The sequence below is a fragment of the Cydia fagiglandana genome, chromosome Z, assembly GCF_963556715.1.
Source record: "Cydia fagiglandana chromosome Z, ilCydFagi1.1, whole genome shotgun sequence".
NCBI lineage: Eukaryota > Metazoa > Arthropoda > Insecta > Lepidoptera > Tortricidae > Cydia > Cydia fagiglandana.
In genome coordinates, this window is record NC_085959.1 from 10,454,960 (window position 1) to 10,479,619 (window position 24,660).

A 24,660-nucleotide genomic window follows, 5' to 3' on the forward strand; every position below is an offset into this window, starting at 1 on the left:
TTTCAGATAAAACGTTATTTCGCTTACAGTTGCCGTCCGATCGGTACGAACATTTTAATGGGAGGCGCACATGGCGCGCTGCGGGCGAGGAGGACGCCGTCGAACGCCGTAACAAATATTAATAATTTTAAATGAATTTTAATAACGGCGAAGACTTAGCACAAATTTAAGATTGATGTCTTCTCTTTACAAACATTTATGTATTCTCTTACATTTATTTTAGAAAAGTGCTGCTTATAGTTTAAAACAAACTTTATTAAATAATTATCAAGCGAGAATTTAAAGATTTCGAGAAAAGGGCGGAGGGTAAGAACGCGATATAGATAGTTAATACTATATCTTTTGGAACATTGTAATCAAATAGGTAGGTGTAATATAAGGTATAACATCGCCTTTGGCGAGTAAAACTTGTAAGTTAGGTGTTCACAAATGAAGCAACGTATTCATAAAAGTCGAATAAGGGAATATGTAAAGCTACTAATTGATTCATAGTAGCGGGGAGCTGCCATGCGCCAACTAGACAGCGACAAAGGATACAAACTAATAGCACTCCATTTATTTGCGTCTGGCGCGGCAAATAGAAATAATAGCTGAATAAAAATACAATTTTCCCGTCACTACGTTACCACTGGAATTCCTGAAAGAGCTTAAGTTAAACCTGAAGGCTCAAGTGAATGCGCTCATTTGCTGCACTGGTCGCGTGCAATTACTGACTCCAGTACAATGTGTTTTCGTTAATGGCTTGCGCTTTTTCGAGCCGGCAGCTTAATATTCCCGGAAAGCTTTATATGACATGAGTTTTATTTTAAGACTTTGAATTTGACATTAAACCCCGAAGGTACGCGGTAGCGGCTGGCTATTTCTGCACGACGTCCGGAAAGCCACTTTTGCTACTGTTACTTGATGATGCGACAGGTTAAAATTTTGTACGACTGTCTGTTCCGATATCCGACGGAACTGAGAAAAATGTTATATCAAAAATGTTTGGGCTCCCTTCTAATACCAGATATTTAACTGACGGCGTATCTTTGCCATCTTTTACGTGTGTTTCAAGTAATATTTTTTTAATACAGTTGCTCAAAAAGTGCTACTTTACGTAGCTGTTTAGCGTGCGGAAAGTTGGTTATCTCGAACTAGTGCTTTTTACTTTTCCAATTTTTTTAAATTTATACTTGTTCCAATTCACGACTACTTATTGATGAGTGTTAATATTAGTTTCCTTTAAACGTCGTAATCAGCATAAAAACCTACCGTTAATGTAAGAATACGAAAAATATTACATATTTCATATTTAATTACTTACCTCTTCATCATTATAACACGTTTATTTTTTAATATTCAATATTGAAAATTCCGTTCTTAATAAGTTGACTGAATGGAACGGAATAGCTGCCAAACGCCCATAGATATAATATACTTAAAGACGACGTCTAACCGAGCTGTCACTGTTACCACTTTTGTTTAGTGTACGATTAACAATGTTTTTCTTATTTTTTCGCAACTGTATTAAAAAACGTCGTTCGATACACGTGCGGAAATGTCATTCTTCACTCGTCCCGAGTCTTGCCACTCGCCTGCGGCTGGTGGCAAGATATCTCGGTACTCGTGAAGTAATGACATACCTTCCGCACTAGCATCGAAATGTACTATTACGTGTCAGGTTGCGCAATATTCAATCATTCATAAATCGGTAAGACCGAGCTACGCTACACACTCGCTGTTAGCTCGATATTAAAAATATAATAAACGTTAAATTAATACCAAACGGTATCGGGTTCACCAACATTTCGACAACAGATCCCTTCTTTAACACTATTATGATTCTTATATTGAATTTTTTTAACGAATAACGGCATATATTTACTTGCTCCCTTAATTATAAGTAGGTAACAACTATTGCTGTTCGCATAAGTGGAACTATCATGCAAATCTGCCTCAACGGGAAAATAGTCGTAATGTAATAAACAGTTCAGGGAACGCGTAGGGAGTACGGAACACATACCAGTTATGTACAAGAACGCTATCGTTACCAAACGATTAAAAACGTTGGCAAGAACTTTTTCGCTGCGATAGCTTATTCTAAGAACAGGCTGCATGACCGGCAGTTAACTTGATATATAATTGCATATTTATGTAAAGTGCGGTTCAAAAGCCACAACGGTTATTTGCGTTTAAGTTTCTTTCATGTGTAGCCACCAGTCAAATCATGGCTAATTATTTTCAGATTCATGAGTCGCTCGGCGTGCTAGCTTAAGTAGCTTATGCTATGTTCCGATTTCGAGACGGGCTGTACATGACATGGCATGGTCTCTAAAATATATGTTATAAATACTTATGGTTAATGGACTTAACATTAACAAGAAATATATTCAATAACAATTGTTTAGACAATTGGGGAGTTATTTATGACTCGTGACACATTTACAAATTCATATCACAAAATTAAGTACCTAGCTTTATGACTATGACCATTAAATTTCATTCTCATGCGATTAAACCACCAACGCTGATGTACTAAGATGTTTATTTGATATTTCGTTGTTTCAGTTCGCATCAGCAGAATCGCAGATGAAAAACATCCGTTTATCAATAGCTTAGTGACGTTGCCTACGCTTGCAGCCAGCGATTAAAGCTAACGAATGCTTTACACCTTGTCACGGGCATTGCACTCGTAGGTAATAGAATCATGCAAGTTAAATAAAGAGAAACTAAATAAAAGTCCACACTTATCAAACGCTGGCATTACATTGTCGTGTAGCACGACCGACCTGCAAATTACTCCAGCGCACTCGCAACTATTCGAGCAAAGTCTGTTTGACGCCCTGAAATATTGTATTACCTCTCTGTTGTTCGCGTTCATTCTTTTTACAAGCACGTGTTTTAGTAATAAAAGGTCTTCACAGACACCCTGTAAATAATAGAGTATTACGAACGACGTACTGAGTTTATATAAAATTCAATGCTATTTCGTATTGTCTGATTTTAAGTGGTAATAAATGTAATAAAACTAATAAAAGTACAGAGCGGCTGTCTTCCTCGAGCGCGTTTTGTGTACTCTTCAGGTGCTTTCCTAAGCGGGTTACCTGATACCGAGGAATTTATATTGCGTCTGTCATTTCTATTCCATTTAAACTGGGCTGGGGACATTGTTTGCTCGGAAAAATGAAAATAGGATATCTAGAATACGAGGACAATTATACTTATTGTACGCTTTTTAAAGCTCTTATAGAAATAAAATGTGCGTATTGTGGGTTCGTAATGTTTTAAAAAACAGTTCCTGGCAGGCATCATCGATCGTAGCCTATTTCCAGGCACCGGAGGTGGCAGAGCCGTCTAGACGCTCAGTGAATCGCCTACTACCAATTATTACAGTTCGCGATGTTCAAAGGTTAAAACACCCATTAATTAACATGTAATTAAAACTGTTTATCCATCCGCGAACATCCAATAAACGGCAGAATATTATTCGTATGTCATCAAAAACCCGTGTACGGAATTGATGGCAAAAGATCTCGAGAGACGCAAGTAAATCGTGGCTAAAATATTAATATTCCTCTATGAGCTCAAAGGCTCTAGTTCTAGGGGATATAGGGAATAGCAACAGGAGCCCGCATCTCGTTCATAATAGTTTTTAGAAACATGAACCTTATTCTATGGTACTACAGTTCAATTTATTGCTTAAAGTACTAAACTGTCCGAGCTTCACAAAGTAAGAATCTGTTATTCGCAGAACTTTGAAATAGCAATACAGTATCGAAGTGATTCAAAGAGAATCGCGTAGACGAGCAGTTCTGGGTAATATTCCTTTTGTCCGTCCCTTAGTGAGAGCATGAGCTGTTTCTCTATCATCCGCTTTCATATATGTAGGTAAAGAAAACTAGAACTTTCTCAATTTATGCACTTTTACAGTCAGCCTCAAACAGATAGTGACGTCCAAAGCGGCCAAATATATCGAAACACATCCTTATTTCTATGGTAATGACTAATGAGGGTATGTAACGATATATTTGGCCACTTGGCTCTCACTATATTTTTGATGCTGACTGTGCAGTTTACAAGTACGAAGTATGTCTTGAGACATTTATTTTGTGTTGAACATTTAGATCGATTCGACACGCGTTTTTTCAATTGATTACATTCCATAAAATACTTGAGGCCAAGGTGTACCTTATAAAAAAAATAACGAAATGCCAAACGTTAAGTGTTAAAACGCTATATTCAAACGGAAAGTCTTATAATATGATCCCGTCTCCACGGCGCTTAAGTCCCTATAGTTCAGTGGTCGGTTTGGCAATAAGGGGATCTCTGTGACATTTAGTAGCAATGTCAGGTCTGGCCGTAATACTATCTGTACGCGTGCTGTGCCTCTCAATAAAACAAGTTTCCTTATATCGGCACCAACTTTATTAAAAGGAAAACTTTTTCTTGTACAATCAGTAGAATAAATACCACAGGATTCGTAAAGTCCATAATATGTACATGATGCTAACAGATTTGTGCAGTTGATATTGAATTCAACAATTTTTATTGCCTGTTTAGTTTACTCATTGATTATTGTCAACCATAACTTGCATGTTTGGTTGAACTGTCAATGTAAAGTTTGATAATTTTAAAGAATAAATTAGGTTAGCGTGTTATGGGCATGTAATGAGGAGGGATGAATGCCATATAGGCAAAAGAATGTTAGGGATGAATGTTGATGGACGGAGAGCGTATGGTAGGCCCAAAAAACGATGGATGGATTGTGTGAAAGAAGGATATGAGAAAGAAAGGAGTGAGTGCTGAGGACACGAAAGACAGAGGAGAATGGAAGAGAAAAACACCCGTTGTGCCGACCCCAAATAACGTGGGATAAGGGCAGGGGAAAGAAGAAATATAGTATTTATGGGCCACAGACCTGAATTAAAGGACTATTCAATTTAATATAGTATTTATGCGTAGTCACGAATTATATGACATAAAACTTTATTCATGAAACATAAACGTAAAAATATTAACTCATTCAGTGCCAGCGTGAGCTACGCGCTACGTTCGTAGCCGATAAAATAATAATTATAATAATTATAAGCCTATACGGTGTCCCACTGCTGGGCAAAGGCCTCCCCCCTTGATTTCCATTCGTCTCGATTTTGGGCAATCTCCGGCCAGTCGTTAAGGTAATATGCGTCCAGGTCGTCCCGCCATCTCCGTCTGGGCCTACCACATCCTCGCCCGTCTTGCGGCACCCATACCGTGGTTATTTTGGCCCACCTCTGTGGGTGCATGCGGCAGACATGGCCGGCCCAGTCCCATTTCAGCTTGGCGGTCTTAGTTCCAACATCGGTAATGCGCGTTTTTGAGCGCAGCGTAGAGTTACGGATTCGGTCCATCCGTTTTACTCCTAGTATGCTGCGCTCCATAGCTCTCTGGCAAACCTTCAATTTGGTCTTTTGCGCCTCGGTGAGTGACCACGTTTGAGCACCGTAGGTTAGGACAGGCAGAATGCACATGTCGACGAGTTTCCGTTTTAGGGTCAGAGGAAGGTCGCCCTTCATCAGCTCCTTCATAGACCAATAGCTCCTCCACGCGTTTTGGATCCGTCTTTCGACTTCTTTATCCTGTCTATGGCTGAAGGAGACTAATTGGCCCAGATACGGGTACTCGTCGACATAATGTATTGTCTGCCCATCTACCTCGACCCCACGTTTTGTGCTGTTGGTCATTATTTGCGTTTTGGTCCTGTTCATTGTAAGACCAACTTGAAGGCTTGCTGAGCTTAGGTCTTGGAGCATTAGTTGGAGTTCTCGGGCTGATGAGGAAAACAGTACAATGTCATCGGCGAAGCGGAGATTTGTTAGTCTTCGGTCGTCGATGACAATGCCCTTGTTTTCCCAAGGGACCGCCAAGCTCCTAAATACATGTTCAAGGGTACTTGTGAAGAGTTTTGGAGATAACGGGTCCCCCTGTTTTACGCCTCTTTCTATTTTGAACGGCTGACCAGAGGATTGTAGTTTTATATTAGCGGTACTGTTGTTGTAAATGGAATTTAGTAGATCTATATATGTGGGCTCGATATCTTGATGGCGAAGTGCTGTAAATATGGACTCGTGCGTAATGCTGTCGAAAGCCTTTGTATAGTCCACAAAGGCTAAATACAGGGGTCTATTGTATTCGTGGCACTTTTCTATGATCTGATTTAGCGTGTGTAGGTGATCGGTCGTTGAGAATCCGGGACGGAATCCAGCCTGTTCAGGGGGTTGATGTTTGTCTAGTTGCCCAGCAATGCGATGCTCTATTATTTTAATGAATGCTTTGTATAGGTGTGACACTAGGCTTATAGGGCGATAGTTATTAATATTGCTCTTGTCCCCTTTTTTATGAAGTAATATTATGTTGGCGTGGGTCATCTGTTTGGGGATTTTTCCGGTTTGTAATATGCTATTAAATAAATTGGTTATATGGGGTAGTAATGTTCTTTTTCCTAGGGTTAAGCATTCTGTACTAAGTCCATCGTCGTAGCCGATAAGACGGGAAAACCCATATGTAGTGAAAAGCGCCTAAGAACAGAGAACTCGCTGGCAGTAATGGTGTTAATTCATAATATCTACGTACATTATAACTTATATAATATATACACTCAGGCGTCCTATAGATTACCCCTAACCATCATAAATAAGTATGTAATGAAATGAAATGAAATAATTAAGAATAAATAAAACTAGCACAGTGATCACCAGTTTTAGGAAATTCAAAGAAACAAATGTTATTTATAGTGAAGTCTAAGAACTTTCAAGAGACCATTTAAAGTACTACGATAGGGTTATTTCCTCCTTATATGACTACTTTTCAACAATGGTGGAGGAATCAAGTTGCACTTCAGTCTCCGACGATACACACGTGTGTAAGGTACCCGGTATGTGATGACGAATCGCGGGGCTTGCGTAATTGAAGCCGGGCTCTGTGGATTATGATTAGTTGGCGAAGCTAATTAGTCACTAACGCACAGTATATTATTAATTAAACTCCCGTCATGTGGAGACGCGAGGCGGCGTTGACTAATCAATAAATAATAGCTTCTGTCAAACAACTGTGATGTTTGGATACACGTTATATGCAACATAATTGCTTTCTATGTCAAATCGTTTACTATTTCATTATCATTTTCCTAGCGATGTCCTTGCTTTTTGCCTACAGTTCAGAAAGGCAGCCAGGTTTTTAAGAAAGTGATGGAATCTGAATTTCTAAACCAGAGGGAAAATTAGGTTCATATTGATTTAAGTCGAGTTAGTATCGATATTATTCGGTATGGTATAAGTATAGTAAAGTATTGAAGTATTTTAAATTTATCTCTCACTAATCTTGACACAATAAGGCTACAATTAAAATACTGTTATTGGTGAATAGAAACATAATAACATATTGTTCAAAATTTCGTACTTTTGTTGGCGTAGTTTGCAAGAGAGCTCGGATTAAATGTAACGTTTTCAGCCAAACGGTTCAATGCAGTTGTCAATAATAACGAGAACTATTTGCATCTTTAAATACCCTTCTATTCTTCGAGCAACACGGAAGGGAGGCGGCATTCGCACTATTTCCCCTCTGCCGAGGTACAAGATTAGCGCGTCAAAATAATCTAGCGCGGGTAATAAAACTAGTTGCACTTGGATTTTTCACTAGACCGATTCCAGACGCGCGCGTGAACACTGCTGCACAAAAATGCCTGTTTGCTCGGTTTTTTGTTATAAAAAGAGGTCGGGGACATCAAATTTACAAAAAGAAAGTGTTACATTTCACATGTAATTTTTTTTTTACATATCATACGTTAAATTACATTTAAATACAATTATTATATTTTAGTCTCAAGTAATTGTTGGATTTATCGATTTTGCTCGCTCAGTACAAATTGCGGATCGGTCGAGCGACAAATCCGACTTCTCATCTCTCAGAATACAATGACATACTTCAACGAAAATGTGTTAGTGTGCGTGTTGTGACACTAGTCACTCGTCCGTACATTAAAAGAGATCGAGGTTTGCAAGATTTGTCTTTGACGTGTGTCATTTTCTATGTATTTGTGTCGTCATTACAGATTGGATTTTGTACGTAAGTGTGTGAGAAATGCGACTATGTGCACCTTTCCCCCCGCGAAAAATGGCAGAAAGATTTGTGCGGCGAGATATCGCTTGGGTCCCTTCCGACGTGTCGGAAGCCGGTGTTGCTCGAAGCTTCTATTTGATCATGGCACAAACGACCTCGAATTCAAATGCTAACTTGATACCTAAATTTCTTCGATACTCATCATTCCCTTTATGTAATTTACTAGGCAAATACTCGTATAGGAAAAAAACATGACTTAAATATTGCGACACTATTATGAATGGTACCTATAAAATAATAAAACATGTTTCTAGGAATATGTTGGATTTCTCTATAGAAATTTGTCGTTATCTGTATGCTATTCTTTAGAGTGAAGCTTATCAATCTCATCATACACGGATAAGTTTGCCTCTTATGCAAAGAAACTTTAAAAAATGAGCCCACATAGGAAAACTTTCTGCACACAGTCGGTGTTAAACATGTCGGTGTTCAATTTTTTACCTTATTCCAATGTTAAAGTGTTGAAAACCCTTGCTCACGACCGTCAGTGTATATTCGTCAGTAGTGCCATGTTGCCTGAAGGGACTGAGCAATCTGCTAAGTACCAAAAGTCGCTAACGGTAGTCGCACAAACTTGCGAACAAAAGAGGCACAGAGTTTCCCACCTGGCTGATGTTACACAAAACGGTAGCTAAGTACGAATATTGATGGCCAGAGGAGAAAACTAGTGCTTGACGAAATGTGAATGTTGACGTACAGTCACCTGCAATAATATGTTACTCTTTGAAGGCCGTAAAAATATGTGACACGCTCTTATGACTCTGCAAATAAGATAGTGTCAGATATTTTTTCTGCCTTCGTTGTGTAATATAGTGTTGCCGGTGACTGTACGTAAGTTCAGTCAACATCAAATAGTTCGTAGCAGAAAGTAGCCAAATATGAATAACGGTATAACGAAATACATCTTTATTTAGAGGAATAGACGTAAATAAGCGGCACTCACCGCTCCAATAGCAGCCATAGAGCTCGACCCGCATGCAGACAGTACGCCGGTGGAAGCTGTAGGGTATGACGCGGATCCTTTGAGCCCATATCGGCGGGTCTAGGTGGTTCTTCTTCTCCAAGTACGTGTTTGTGTTGCCCTGCATTATCTGAAATCGAATTGTTTATTTATATACTAAATTCAAATAACTTATGCATAGAGACGTATAAGATTCACCAAAAAATGCATTAGTTAGTTTTAGTGCAGGCTCAGTTTTACGGCTAGTACGTGTTAAAGAATTCTACGCGTTTTTTGTTTTCTCAATAATTATGTTACGACAGACATGACATAGTAATTTTTATTATTTTCACCAACATAGTGTATGAACACTATGAAGGCAGAAAATCAGCCGTATGTTGTGTATTTAACACTTAGATTAAGTACAATTTATAAATAAGAACACAAATAGGACCATATTTTTGTAACATGTACGAGTACTTAGGTAAGTACTATTCATTCAAGGCGGCGAACTATTCATTACTAATATACCGATGATGTCAACCTTCACCCCGCATTCTCTCCGATTGTCCAGTTTTGATCGATGGACACTTGCATCACCTCAATCCTGTTAATTTCCTGGGACGTGGCGCATCGGAATGCAATCTTGATTTATGCCCTGCGATCGATTCGGAAATTAAAAGGGCGCCAGTGTTGTGGCCTTGCTGCGGCCGTCTGTTTGACTTAACTGATTGACTATTAACACTCATAGAGATCTGTACTGTACAGGATCATTTTATGTTAAACTCGAACCTTACACGGTAATTCACTTTCCTACTGATGTGCAGCTAGAAAGTTTCCGAAATCGCGAAACTTCTACAAATGTAAATTGATTAATTTAATTTCTCATATTTTCATGGACTATTTTGGCTATTTTACCAATTCCAAAATAGAAATTGCCATTTCAAATATTTCCGAGAACATTTAGGAACTTTCCATCCACTTACACATCTGTTAATATACCAAATAATGTGAATTCTCTGTAATGAATAAGAGATCGATTCGCAGAAATACTGTGCACTTAAATCAGGTCAGATGAATAAATCGATGAAATATCAATAACAGTTGTTTCTTTTCATCGCTTTCTTAACTTTATGGCATTAAACATGTGCTTGAGTAACACCAAAGTGCTTTTATTATCAAGAGCTACAGGATAAGAAGCTCCAATGTCATACAATAGGAAAGCCATGGGAAATCAGATTTTAAAGAAGCTTTGTCATCGGCATTCATGCACTTCAATGGACATTAATATTACAATTCTTACATAGACGATCTATAGAAAATATTAATAAAGTGGATATACTACAGCAAATCTGCATTTGGCAACACTTTATAGTATCTTTGATGGTTGTTTCATATGCATGTTGAAAATTTCAAAACAAGATATGCCGAATAAAATAAGGCTAATTATTGAATTAACTGTTTAATTAGGTCTTAGACTACTTTTGGCGCAACGACGTATTTCACTTAAAACCAGGTGACCATTGAGTACTGTAACTTGCCTGGAGGTACGAAAATATCAATGTTTTTTTTTTCATGTGGTTGAGTTGATTAGATCATTCCCTTGGATACGCAGGACTGAAACATTAGCGAGTACTGTCACTGTCTTGAATTTCTTAAACTGATAAATTACCGACGCTTCGGTAATCCCGTTCCATAGCGTCCACGGGAGTCCTAAATGTCCTAATATATCTTTATGCCGCAGTAAGACGTGATATACTCATATAAGCAGATACCGTACCTCCTTTTCGTCCGAGCCGCGGTAGCGCACCCACTTCCCAAGCTTAGGCCGCCAGTACTCGATGACGTAGGCCTCCGCGTACTCCGCGCCCTGGCCGTTGCCGAAGCGGCCCTGCGTGCCCACTCCCGTGATCACATGGACGGACCGAAGGTCTATCTCCAACCATTCGGTCGACTCCGTCGTGATCTGGGACTTGGGACACCAAGCGCCGCCTTTTATCTCTTGATTTAACCTGTTGAAAAAGAATAGGTCATTAAATTGCTTTGTTATCGAATTTTATTAATCATTTCTAAATTCAACTTGGTTTAATGAAAGATATTAAAAAGACATTTTGATGAATATATTTATCAAAATTTGAATAGCAGGAGATTGTATATGAAAATTCATTCAAATATTTTCACTTGTTCCTTTAAACGCCAACAGTAATCTCTCCCTTTATCAAAATAATATATGTGCTTGAAAAATCGGTAGGGTTCGAGTAGCGTACAAATAAAACGCACAGACGTATACATTAAATATTCATGGTTCCGATAAAACACCGATACAAAATATTAACTAAAAGGGAACATCTTTCGATGCACATTCTCGAATGTTCCATAATTTACCCAAACCGGGAGTATCGATTTAAGGGAAGCAAAGCGGAATCGAAAACAGTTACGAAGGAGCCATTTGCGCGACGACCGCTCATGTTATCTGCCATTTACATGCTGAACAATATTTATATTTGTAGCATGAAAGCTCCATAGGAAATTATTGGTTTCCAAAAAGTGTATCAATATTGAAACTTCTAAATGGTATTCCGACAGCCAGAAAGAAATAAGTACTAAAGGAGCGAACCGAAAAAATATTTTAGTAAAAACAATCACATCAGTTTTAATAAACAATGTCTTTATAATAATTATAATTATTCAGCTTAACCTTGCAACGCATTTAGGTATTGAATAATAGTTATACAGCTTGGTCCATGGTCATAGTTAGCATTTTACTTTTTAAAGAAATAGTTTTGCGATCAGTCTAAACGAGTCATGAGTGTCATGACAATGCGTTTATTTACCACACAGGGCATTGTGTTGCGCTCTTCGTCCTTTGAAAATCTAACAAGTACCTGTTCTGCGTTTGAGCAAACAATGAACGTTTCTATTCATTGTTTTCCACAGACGTGAAACGAATACAACCGTCAACTGTCTACTAGAACAGAGGTGAGGTTCACGTTTGAAGCTGCGGCCGGAGCTAACAATTATGGTCTCTGTTGAACCGGCGATTACTTTGAAGCAATTGCGTCTTGAAGTTTCAGGCGTTGCACGGTCAAGCTGTGAAGGTTTATTACTCACATTTTAGATCCTAAAGGCCATGATGACTTAAGCCGATTTTAAGGTATAAGTTTAAAGGAGTTAGCATTGAAATTGCTCGTTAAACGGAATAGACTTGAGCTGGTCTGGATTTCAAGTAGGTATATATGTTTACGTTAGAAGCCAATTGTGATCCGGGCACGCTCGATTAATCCGCTAGCGTCACACGGCGGATCCTATTGGACAGAAACGTCCAATTTAATCACCTGGAGGAGTGTGTACCTATATTTAAGACGCCAAAAAGTAAGATGGCGATATGTTTTTACACCACGGGTTGGGCCAGGCTGAATGCAAAAGGCCGGAGAAAGGCAACTGTTGGAAAGAAATGGGGGAAGCCTACGCCGCTGAAGCAACTTCTACCTAATTGAAATATTATATACGTAATTGTTCATCATTTATGGTAAGGTGTAAATTTATGGTAATAGCAATAAAGGATTTTTTATTAATTAATTTTATTTAATCACCTATATTTGGTTAAGTTATGTACTTTAAAAGAAGTATATTTAAAACATCTTTAACAGCTTGTAGAAATGTATATAGGTAAAGTTTTCAAAATTAGTTACTGTATGTTATTCGTGTCCTATTTTCCCTGTCATATTCCCAAAGCGCTTCCAGTGGAAAAGCTCGCGCGGCCTCTTAGACAACAAGCATAGCTCTCCTTATCCAGTGCGATAACGATAAACGACACACACAAAGCCTATGCACACAATGCAGATAAGTGGTCGCAGTCGCCGCTCCGAAGAATGTGGTGTTAATCTGTCGCGGCATTTAAATAACATTTATCATACTATCATCCCAGACACGTGAATAATGTAGACTGACAGTCTGATTAGTTACGTTCATCATTATGGAAGCTGTCAATAATGAGGATTTCGAGGTCAGATCCAAATCATTAAGACATCTAGAAAGCGCAGTTTAAAGCTTGAAAGGAGTAAAGGCAACGAGTATCTCGCTGAATGTTGTAAATAAATGATCTGGGTGAGCAATATTGGAGGTTGCATATGTACAGTCAACAACAGAGCTATGAATACAGGCAAAGTGCCAAAAATATGTATACACGACCTTAATGTACAGGCAATAAAGTACTGTATACATATTTTTGACACTTTGCCTGTTTCATAGCTCTGTTGTTGACTGTACTAGACTGGCACAATATATTGTAAACCTATTACGTCTAATGTAATGTCAAATGTTTGAATTAAAATATATGAATTCTACCCAAAACTGTACGGCTACCACTTGTTTTGACATTGACAGTTACGCACGCGTCTACGTAAATTACTTTCTATACATCTCGCTTGCACTAATAAGCGAGTACGAGTGAGATGCATAGAAAGTAAGTTACTTAGACGCGAGCGTATCTGTCAATATCAAAACTGGTGGTAGTGGTTCTGGCGTTGACTATCAGTTCCACTTATTGTGCTGAAAACAAAGACTAGGGTTCTTCTAATAAGCAACGCGTCTCAGTCTACTACTGGTTTTAGCTTAACTCGTCTCTGGTGTCATGATCATTTCCAATCAGAGTTAATAACGCTATTGTAAACGTTCCGCGGTAATCGTTTCAGACAATCAGTTGGCGGGATGGCCAGTCATTAAGGACCATTGACTGCGGCGCGTCAACTGGTCATAATTGATAGTATCTCACTCGGTGTTTGCTCGAGTTCCAGTTTCGATTCACGATCCGTTACTTTCAGCATAGGCGTGTCACATCGGTCAGGGAACTTGAGGTTCGAGTAACTCCGAACATCCCAGTGGTTGTACCATGACCAAAGAGAAATATAGTAAGACAAGAGTGCTCACTCCATACATCAGTTTTGGTACCTACCAAAAAGACTATCATTTTCATAGTCGACATCTAGCATCCTGTAGCGGAATTATCATTACTTTAAGTAGCAGTAGTAGTATTGTCAAGTGAAAATAGATGTAGCACCGACCGGAAAGTCTTATGTTGTTGAGCATTAGACTATGAAAATGCTAGTGTTTTTGGTACCAATATTATTTATTACTAGGTACTATGTATTTTTTTCTGTATGTAATGGCCGACGCAAATTTTGATGAAAAACAGTAGGTATAGCAAGTTATAATTTTGTTTTATGCTTCAGTAGGTATTAAGTCGTCACTGGAAAAGAGCAATATCAATATAAAAAAATTCACTAATCGAAACACTGATACAGTTGATACACTTTAAAACACATCCCGATTTTTTACGTAATCGAACGATATAAAATATATACTGTACACAAACTTGATTAATGTTTTCTCATAATAACTCTCATAAGTTAAAGTATTGCTCTTAATATGGACTGAGGCAACATTCGTGACTAGAACTAGCACGACAGATGTCAAATTGTACGGCTGTCAGTTACAATCTAATATCGATTGATGCGAGTTAAACGCGCCGAATTCGGTCATGCCGCTATATTAGCGCAATAAAAGTATAACATATAACATAAGTACAGTACCTTGACTTTCATGACAAGGGTAGAATGTATAATCTATATGGTTATCGTTTGTGATGTTTTGTAGGAAGGCTCATCATGTAATAAACACTTTTCATCCTGGCAGCTTCCCTCAACCGCTTAACCCAGCTGAAGCCAATAAACGCCAATATACGTCACCCATATAAGAATTAAATTACGGACTATGGCGTGCGAGATAATGGGCCTTGAATGCGTTACATGTTGAACTAAATTTCTTAACACTATTTGAAAATGCAGGCTCACGGAATATTGTAAATGTTACTCGAGTATTGGTTTAAAGATTAAACTTCAATTTATACAATCGAATACCCAGCATCAGTGACTATAATCGGATATTCTGTATTTTGAAAAAAAGAAAAATACTTGATGCCGCGGCGCTTACAACTCTCAAAATTCAATCAAGTTCATAAACTGTGTTCAATAGTATAATTGTGCGATATTAGACCAACCAATTCAATTGCCTGCTCTTCACCAGTTACAATCATAACCGGGAAATGTATACGGTATACGTAGGTATGTATAGGTACTGATGTTGATTGCACTAATTCCGAAAACAGAATTATTCAGATATAGCTAAGCGATAGCTTTTGTAATACAAGTCTAGTAAATATCCAATACCAAACGAATGTTGAATACCTATACGTTCATTTACAATCGCTGATTAATTCGACATTTGTAAAATGTAAATTTACTTAATAAGATAAATTAATGCACAATATGCACATGTAGAATTCTTCTTGCTCATTGATAAGATAGATACCTACTTAAAACAATATACAGGATGCCAAAAAATCAGTGCATTCCCGTTGCCAGGGAGGTTTTGGGATTATACTGATAAACGTTGGGCTGGTTCATTTTCTATGGGACGGTAAATATTTATTTCGCGATATCGGGTTTGGTTCATAGCAAAAGTTGCTCAGTATAATCCCAAAACCTCACTGGCAACGAGAATACCTACACTTATTTTTTGGCCACCCTGTAGGTATATAAAGTTAATGTAATGGACACTATAGGTCCTTTATATTGTATATTATACACTTTCGGGTAGTATGTTTATTGGTGAACAAGTTTCATTGCATAATTTACTAGGGTGAAGAACTTGGTCCGAGTAAAAACTATTCCCCAAAATCATACTCTGACAGATGGCCCCCAAAAACCCTTTTCCGACATTTGTATGCAAAACAATTAGTTAATTTTGTAATATTATAAACTTCAGACTTCACTTTCAGTTTTATAGTCTGTTCAGAACAGAGACGAGTTGTGGAACATAAGGGAACCAATACATTTCTATTGGAATCGCACAGACTTACATCATTTTCACCTCCTTTCACATTTATATTTACCTTACCTCAAAAATGTCAACAAATGAAACAATTTCTCTCTTATGGAACATTTTATATGAATGAAATATGGAGTCTTGAAAGAAATCCATCCGAATTTCCGGCTGCGGTTGCCGCAAGCAGACAGTTCGCATGTCACCACAGATGTACTGTTCTTTGTAGTATATAGGTTAACTGCCGCGATACCATTGACGACGGTATAAAACTATAGGAAACGGCGGTACATGTACTCCCCGTTCCAGATTCACTTTTATAACTACACGTGTAAGGTTTAGAATGAAGAGAAGGAACAAAAATGTGTAATGGTTTTTGACTTGAAGCTTTCATAGATATTGATCGAAGTATTTGTTTTATAATTTATATAATCATCGGTTGTCACGATGGGCCAATTTTTCGATTATTTGTTCCATTAAATAACTAACATACATATAATATAAAAGGACTTCTTTGTCACAACGGCCTATCTATAATATGCAATATTGCATATCGTATGCTGCAAACAAATATGAAGAAATTCGTGTCGATTCGCATCTTAATGTTTTGTTTTAAAATTGCCTACGAATATTTTATTGCTCTAAATGTATTTTAAATATTCTTACAGAATAGCTAGGTCCAGCTTACATCATAGCTAGTGACTGTACATATGGCAGAAATCGTTAGAAATGCAGAATGCGTACGTTTGCCCCGAGACGTAGGAAGCAGAACGCGTCCATACAATAGATAAGGCCTCTGGATGTGGTCTCTGGGATGGCGACGCACCTAAATAGAAGCGACGCGATGCGAGTCATCCATTATGCAAACTGATCCACGCGACAACATAACACTAACTCTGTCTTTGATATCTTCGTAATGCCAAGGAACATGTCGTTTTGTAGTTTGTTTATAGGCAAAAGGTTTTATGGCAGATTTTATTTTGTATCAATATTGTCAGTATTGTCACTTTAGTTTTTGCATACTTGCCAGTACGAAATGGGAGGTTTCATCTTTGGCGTATGTACACGCTCAGTATCACTCAGTATGCTTTTCCCGAAGAAATATTTATGAACAAGTTATTAGAATTCAAAACGATGAGTTCCGCAAACAGTGTGAGAACAGGGTACCCTTTAAAAGAAGACGTAACATGGCCGCTTTCGAAATTCCTAACATGTTCTCGTAAGTACTTTGAGGTGTTACTTAACATTTTTGAATTTTGGTTTCGATGTTTCTACTGGTTTTTGAGAGCCGACGAATTTTAGTTTGACTAATTTTAGCTAGCTCAAATAAAACCGAAAATAATTATTATTATCTATATTATATTAACAAAAATCACCTTTCTTTACCTAAAAAAATTCTAGGAACAATTCTCATTAGTCAAATTTTATAAGTCTAAATGGTCTCCTACCATACAAATTCAGGAAGCCTCTATACGCCGTCACACCGGAAAGTTCCGTGACTTGGGCAGGGGGCCTACCGCGAACCACGTGCGACGTGTTGCCCTGCCCCCTTGTCACACTGACTTACGAATTTACAAGTACGACAGAGAGATAACGTGGTTCGGGGTAGGCCCTCAGACACTTTAGGGTCATTGTATGGAACTTGCTAACTATGTAAACAAACCGCCATAATGAAATTGTCACTGAATGAATGACCAAAGAATGACCCTTAGATACATACTAAACCGACGGATTTCGGCGACCTATCACTGTAATGCAAGTCTGGAAATGTCCAGCACGGCTACCACGAGTTAGCATTCTCCCTCTATCACATCAATCCCTCAGTGCGAGCGAGATGGACTGCGATCGAGTTTAAGCAGTCGCTAACGTAAACGTCAAGTGTCAACTAGTGGTACGGCTACAGGTAAGATTACTAGGTAATATAGGAAAATATTAGGAACGTTCATCTGTTCGTTTGCCTTTTTTCTAAGCGCCACTTGCAGCATTCCCCTAAGCCGGGGTTAACCGGTTAAACCTGGAGTTACAATGGTTACCAGTACAATTTGACGGTTTAACCGCTTAACCCCAGGTAAGTGGAATGGTGCAAACGGCTCTAAGTATTTTAACCTCTGCTACACGTCGCGAGATAAATCGAAATAATCTACACAGGGCTACAATGTAACTGTCCTTTTAAATATTGGCTGACGATTGGCTGTAATTTAATAGCCGTTTAAAATATTACACGACTTTCAACCGTGGCTGAACGCCAAAGGGGTCATCCATTAATTACGTCACACCAATTTCTAGGTTTTTTGACCCCCCCCCCCCCTTGTCACACTTGGTCACATTTGGCAAACCCCTCCCCCCCTAGTGTGACGTCACATTTTTTCTACGATATCGCCAAATCGAATTAAGTAAGTACCTAAGTATTATTAATATTTTATCAAAATATTTTTGACGATATAAATATTAGTAATTTTATAACCCAAAACTACTTAGGAAAGAAAATTAAACGATTAAAAACTATTTTCGTTTTAAAAACTTGTTATTTAAATGTACAGCGAACTAAATAATTTAAATAAGTGACGTCACAAAGTTTGTGTCTCCCCCCTCCCCCATGTCACAATATGTCACATTTTCTTGACCCCCTCCCTCCCCCTAAACGTGTGACGTAATTAATGGATGACCCCAAAGGTCTGTGCCTTCGATGCCTAACCTGTCAAGAAATGACAATATGGCGGGCAAATGTTTTAAATGTATGTATTTTATATAATAATTAATCGCTTAAAATTTAGTTTTTCTTCGCAAGTGTGATGAAAAACATTGTGTGTAACTCCTGGGGTAAGAATATTGGAAGTTCGAGTCTTTAATTCCCTCCATTGATATTCCACACATAATGGCTCCTCTACACAATGGGCCAGCCCCGGCCACTCCAAGGGACGCATCTCATTCTACCGCATGGCCCATCGTGTAGAGGAGCCATAATATAGACACGACGGCAAAAGAACTCGGCATTCATTACAGATAGACTGCGATTGGTTTTACAAGCCGTCGGCTATGTAAAACGTGTCCGAGCCAATCATTCGGAATAAGGCCGGGCCCGGATCGAACCCGGACCCTCGCCCGGTGCCGTTTAACTTAGCATTTCATTTGCACATTTATACCGGCTCAGGTGGAAATTACGAAATCCGTTTGAAGGTTAAGCTTTGCTCAGTAGGCTTCTAAAGGAATACTGTTCAAACTAACCTTTCGTGTGTCTGGACTGGACCTGAGAGACATTTGGAGAGTCAAAAGCGTATTAAAATGCATCAGATGGATAGAAACTAAACGAATCATTTAGAATTAATTAGTTTTAAAAAATCGGCCTTGTGCAATACCATCAGTACTATTAAGCAAAAACGGCAAAACAATCACGTTTGTTGTATGAGAGACAGTGTTGTTAATAACGCTCATTTTTAGGCGTATAGACTTGAGCCTTCAAGACTCGTAAGTCTTGATCCTAGACTATATTTAAGAATTGTATTTATTTATTTTACGCGTATGGATATAAGAAATCATCTTTGCTGCCTTTGAGGCGTTAAGCCTCGAGAGTCTTAAGGGTTCGAGTCTTTAAGCCCCGACATGAGCGTTATTCACTAATGGAAGCCCCACTTAAATATTAATTTTATCCTGTTTTTAGTATTTGTTAGAGAATATCTTCCTTAAGAGGGGGCGTAAAGCCAAGAAATTAGAAAAAAACAACAAAAGTCGGAAGATTTGGCGATTGCGTAGCTTTTAACGGTTTTCTTCAATAACTGATGTAACTACCTGATACTTCGGATTAAAATTTTGCTAGTCATATCCCAAGGTTATATAACTAATTATTTTATACTATAGTTATGCCGCTATTGTATGCAGAGTAACGAATTAACGATATACAACTAAAAAAATGAAAATTAGACATGTTTTCGTTATGTTATTTTCTATCGATCCAAGAGTCTGCCCTCGCAAACATAGTCTAGACTCGGTGTTATTTTTTTCATGGCAGTAGTCCTTGATTAAAACGTGTAAATTATTATTTTATTTTTAAAACGTGTAAAAAATCAATATATTTAAATAGTAACTGCAATTTTGCGTAAGCCCCCTCTTAACTATAGTACCTACTTTGGTTTCCAATATGGCTAGTAAATTCGGCCCACTTCAACATGATTGGAGATTTTCGTTTTCTTTGGACTTTTCTACTTAACTACGCCCAAGTGTTCATTGAATTCTGAAAATTATTTATTGTAAAGCCAGCGGTGGCGTGAATCACGAGAAGTTAAAGTTATAATTAATGTTATAAAAGCAATAAAAAATGATTCCCCGGCCAACACAAATCTATAAGCATAGTATAACATTTGACATACATAAATCTATAAGCATAGTAGACATTTGGTTTAATATAAGTCGCGAATATTTATGCTCTCACGTCTCACTCAAGGCAAATAACCAAAGCATAGTGATCGAATAAAACCGTCTTACATTCAGATATCGGAGAGTTTTAAATGGTCGTTATTATACCAAGAACTGGCGTTAAGCAATCAGAGTATCAAGCAAGACCCACGAATTAAACTACCGTTTGGTTGGCTTCATCTCATCGATCGGTGGAATGACCCAATGCAACAGCGACGTGAATTTTCCACCACATTGTCAAAAGGCCGTCACTCGCATGCACCTAAATCAAACCGCATTTGTAGGTTTCATATTGATTAGACCAAGCCCGGGGCGGGCGCAATAATCTACAACTCTCGATAGGTTGTGGTGGCATATGTATGTATACTGTTTATACTTAGGTACGAATGACCGACGGCCAGTCAGCAGGTGGTCTATTCTGGAATGAAAATTTGACTTAAGGAATTTATAGGTTTCGCGTGCACTTCGACTAACGAGAAACTAAAAGTGTGAGAACGGTTAATACCAATAGTTATATTTGATTGAAATAATGTTTAGTTTAACTGAAATAAAAATTTATGTCAGTTCAGTTCATAATGACTAATATAATGTAGGTATGCAACAGGTTTTTTCTTCGCCCTGCATTGCTTTTATAGACTTGGTGAATTAATTGTACGTGCTATATCCACTGTAAGTCGTTAAACTTACATATGATATTACATAACTACAGTACAAGGAACCAATCACCAAACAAAGCACCCGTCTATTGTATCCAATATCCAAGCACAGGTACTTAGAGATTCAATTAATATTCCGAGGTATCTTGCAATAAGCAATGACCGTTTAGACCATTGACGGTTATTAACTTGGAGACTCAATACATCGCCGTTTCAATGGAAGCACCGGCCAAGACAATCACGTTGCACTAGCCTTAATTATTATCCTCTTGTTCACAGGATACTGCGAATCACGGCATGTCTGCACATGCCAACTTGCCCCATACATAATATTAGTACGGACACATGGTTGAAATCCTTTGAAAGCTATTTCTATAGGACAGAATGCAACAGAATGGTCTATTGGCGTCGACGTTTAAAGGACACACGGCACCTTACGCCAGATTATCTAGAGAACGTCTTGAGCAGAAAACAAACAGTGGGCCGTGTCCATCCGTCAATATATTCCGTTTTCTGAATTGATTTCCATCAATGTCACTTAATGAGAACGAGAGAGACGGAGTTAGAATAGCTTCGAAATAGCAGTTCGTGATAAACCCCCATTTCCGTCGCTGTGAGCGTCCTAATGCTACGCTTTAATACGAGAAGACTGATTTGCTACGGTTACGAGTACGCGTATTTGTTTATTTGTAATGCTGAGCTTTAGTCGAACGCTGTCGTGTAGCCAAAACGTTTAATATCCCATCAAGAACATTGACAACTTAATTAACGTCTATGCAATTTAGTATCACTCTCAATTATGATTCAGCGGTAGGTTTCCAACAAAGGGTGGTCTAGTAGCGCCTCCCAGCGGGCGCCTGTGCCGTCGTCTGCGCGAGGGAACGATTACCTAAAGGCAAAGATGTCTAAGTGCCCGGCTGTGGTGCCTGCTTAGTTAGGCTGGACAAATTATATAGTGATATGACATTAGTCATATGACAATATTTATATGATTAAGAATTAAATTTGTCAAAGATTTAAAAAATTGCACATGACATAAAAAGCATAAGCATAAGAGTGTTCTGGTAGCCTAGCGGTGAGAGCGTGCGACTTGCAATCTGGAGGTCGCGGGTTCAAACCCCGGCTCGTTTCAACGAGTTTTTCGGAACTTATGTACGAAATATCATTTGATATTTACCAGTCGCTTTTCGGTGAAGGAAAACATCGTGAGGAAACCGGACTAATTCCAATAAGGCCTAGTTTACCCTCTGGGTTGGAAGGTCAGATGCCAGTCGCTTTCGTAAAAACTACGTCAAATCATGGGATTAGTTGTCAAGCGGACCCCAGGCTCTCATGAGCCGTGGCGAAATGCCGGGATAACGCGAGGAAGAAGAAGACATAAAAAGCATAAGGACCCTTATCTGATGGAAAGTCGCATATGATATCATTAAAAATATCTGGGAGACCAAGCTTTGCTCGGAAAACAAATAAAAACTCAAAAATGCGCGTTTTCCCAGAGATTAGACCTAGCTAGATCGATTTTTCGGCCCCGAAATCCCCATACCTGTACCAATTTTCATCGAAATCGTTAGAGCCATTTCCGAGATCCCCGGATAAGTACCTAAAGTTTACAATTTCTACAATATTACACATTCAAATTATTTTGTACCTTAACCTACATTTTGTCAAGTATCGTAAACTACAGTGTTCCGAGAGTAGTAACCATAGCCAAAGCCAAGGTACAAAGAAAAAGTTGATTGACCCAAATACTCGCTAGTAAAGTGCATCCAAAATATACTGATGCGCTCCGTTTCCAAATATAGCATTAGTAAAGTTTGGATAACAACAGACGATTAAGCTAGGCGCTGTTAAACATTTATTCCAGACATGTTTCGGGTAACAATTACAAATTTACCGTGGTTTGGCCATAATAAGTACCTAATAATAGAACAAAAGCATTCCACGGGCTGTTCCGTACAAACACTTCATACTTCGGCCACTAAAACTTTTTTCCGGCGTTAAAAGCCGATGATTACTTCTCTGCAGTGCATATTTTTGACGATTTGTCACAGAAATAGAAAAATTTCAGAAAAATCGCTTTTTTAAGGGACAATCAAACTTTATGGAATGCTCTTGCTCGAGAAAGACAAATTCATTACGAAAAGAGACATATTATATTACCATACATAATAGGGGTTTTCTGTGCGGGAATGATTTCGTGTATTTATAACTTTGTTTATAATAAAATAATTACCAAACTATGAATTAAACGTAGGTAGTAAGGTCCAAATGTGCTTAGAAATGTTAAATTAGTATCAGTTTTTACCTGTTATTTGGCTAGTGTAAAACCGCGCACCTAAAACCCCGATATATGATTAGTATTATTACTAAGAAGAGTGAACATGAAGATGAGCAATTGCTCATTTTCTACCTATTTAACTAGATTTGGTTATGAAATTCAACATGTGCAATTGTGTAATCATCCCAATTGTCAGTCAACAGCGTGAATGATGCAACGTGTAGTGTAGGGCGTCACGTCGACAATTCCATACTCGAAACGCGCCAAGTCGCATAGTGGCTGAGAAACGGTCCCGTATTTGCATCAGACGTCATGTTGCACCTCATTTTCACCATTTTGCATATACAACGGGACGTTACAAGATAATGGCTCACTTTTAGCCTGCGCTACAAGCAACACCATTATGTATATCACAGCGCTTAATAAGCGCTGCCATAGAACCTAGAGGTGTTATTGACCAATTATGCTGATACTGCATAAACAATCAAACTACGGCGGGTATTTAAATGAGGCAAACAAGCACTCTCTTTAGATATTTATTCACTTGAAAGCAAGATAAATACGGAGGTGTCCGAGAATAACGATATCGTATTATTCACAACATCTGTCAAATCCATTCCATTAGCAAGTTTACCTCTTTTTATTGAAGGCAACGATAGAATCTATTAATGTAATCTGCAATTACATCTTGCACTATGAAGTGTAAATATCTGACATGATCTAAAAACGCACCAGATTTTAAAAATATTACCAAATTAATTCTTCTCTTACACATTCGTGGAGTGAAATGCACAGAAAAGATTAACCTAACCGGTCTAATAAAGTATCTTAAGATACATATATTTTTTACTTACTTATTTGTATCGTTTTTAACTGTAAGACACAAGACACCACTTTGTCGAATGCCAATAAGGTGCTATTGACAATCGGACTTGGAACATAGCGTTTACCTTTGAAATTGAACGTTAGCGAATCGCTGCCGCGACCGTTAACATTGTTTCTTTGTTCAATGGACGATTAACGTCAAATCGTTTACAGTCGTTAATTTAGTGTGTCTGTTAAAATCATTGTTTGGTAAATTGACGAAAACAGCCGCCATGTGCTATTTTGTAGCCGGTTTAATGCAGCTCTAATTTAAAATCTGCGTAGGTTCTCGTAGAATTTTCGGCAGAGTATTTCTAATTAAGTGAAGAATGGCAGAGGAAGCGCTGCTTCGTCAAACATCCTCGTAAATCTCCCGTGATTGGGGGCGTGGCCTCAGCAAGCTCACCTTTCATTTCGAGGCATCCGTTGAACCATCGTCAACATTGTAAAGTAGTGTTGTAACCAACACTAGAGTCCTTTGAGTACTCTGCTTT

General features: G+C 38.3%; 1 protein-coding gene across 1 annotated transcript in view; it reads right to left on the bottom strand.

The window, feature by feature from the left end:
* LOC134678329 (discoidin domain-containing receptor 2-like) overlaps positions 1-24,660 on the bottom strand; it is an 84,587-nt gene that overhangs the window by 22,005 nt on the left and 37,922 nt on the right. Inside the window, exons 4-5 of the mRNA XM_063536861.1 lie at positions 10,857-11,088; positions 9,080-9,227 (exon numbers count right to left, since the gene is read on the bottom strand). Of these exons, the coding sequence (XP_063392931.1) occupies positions 9,080-9,227; positions 10,857-11,088 (380 nt within the window). The remainder of the gene's footprint in view (positions 1-9,079; positions 9,228-10,856; positions 11,089-24,660) is intronic.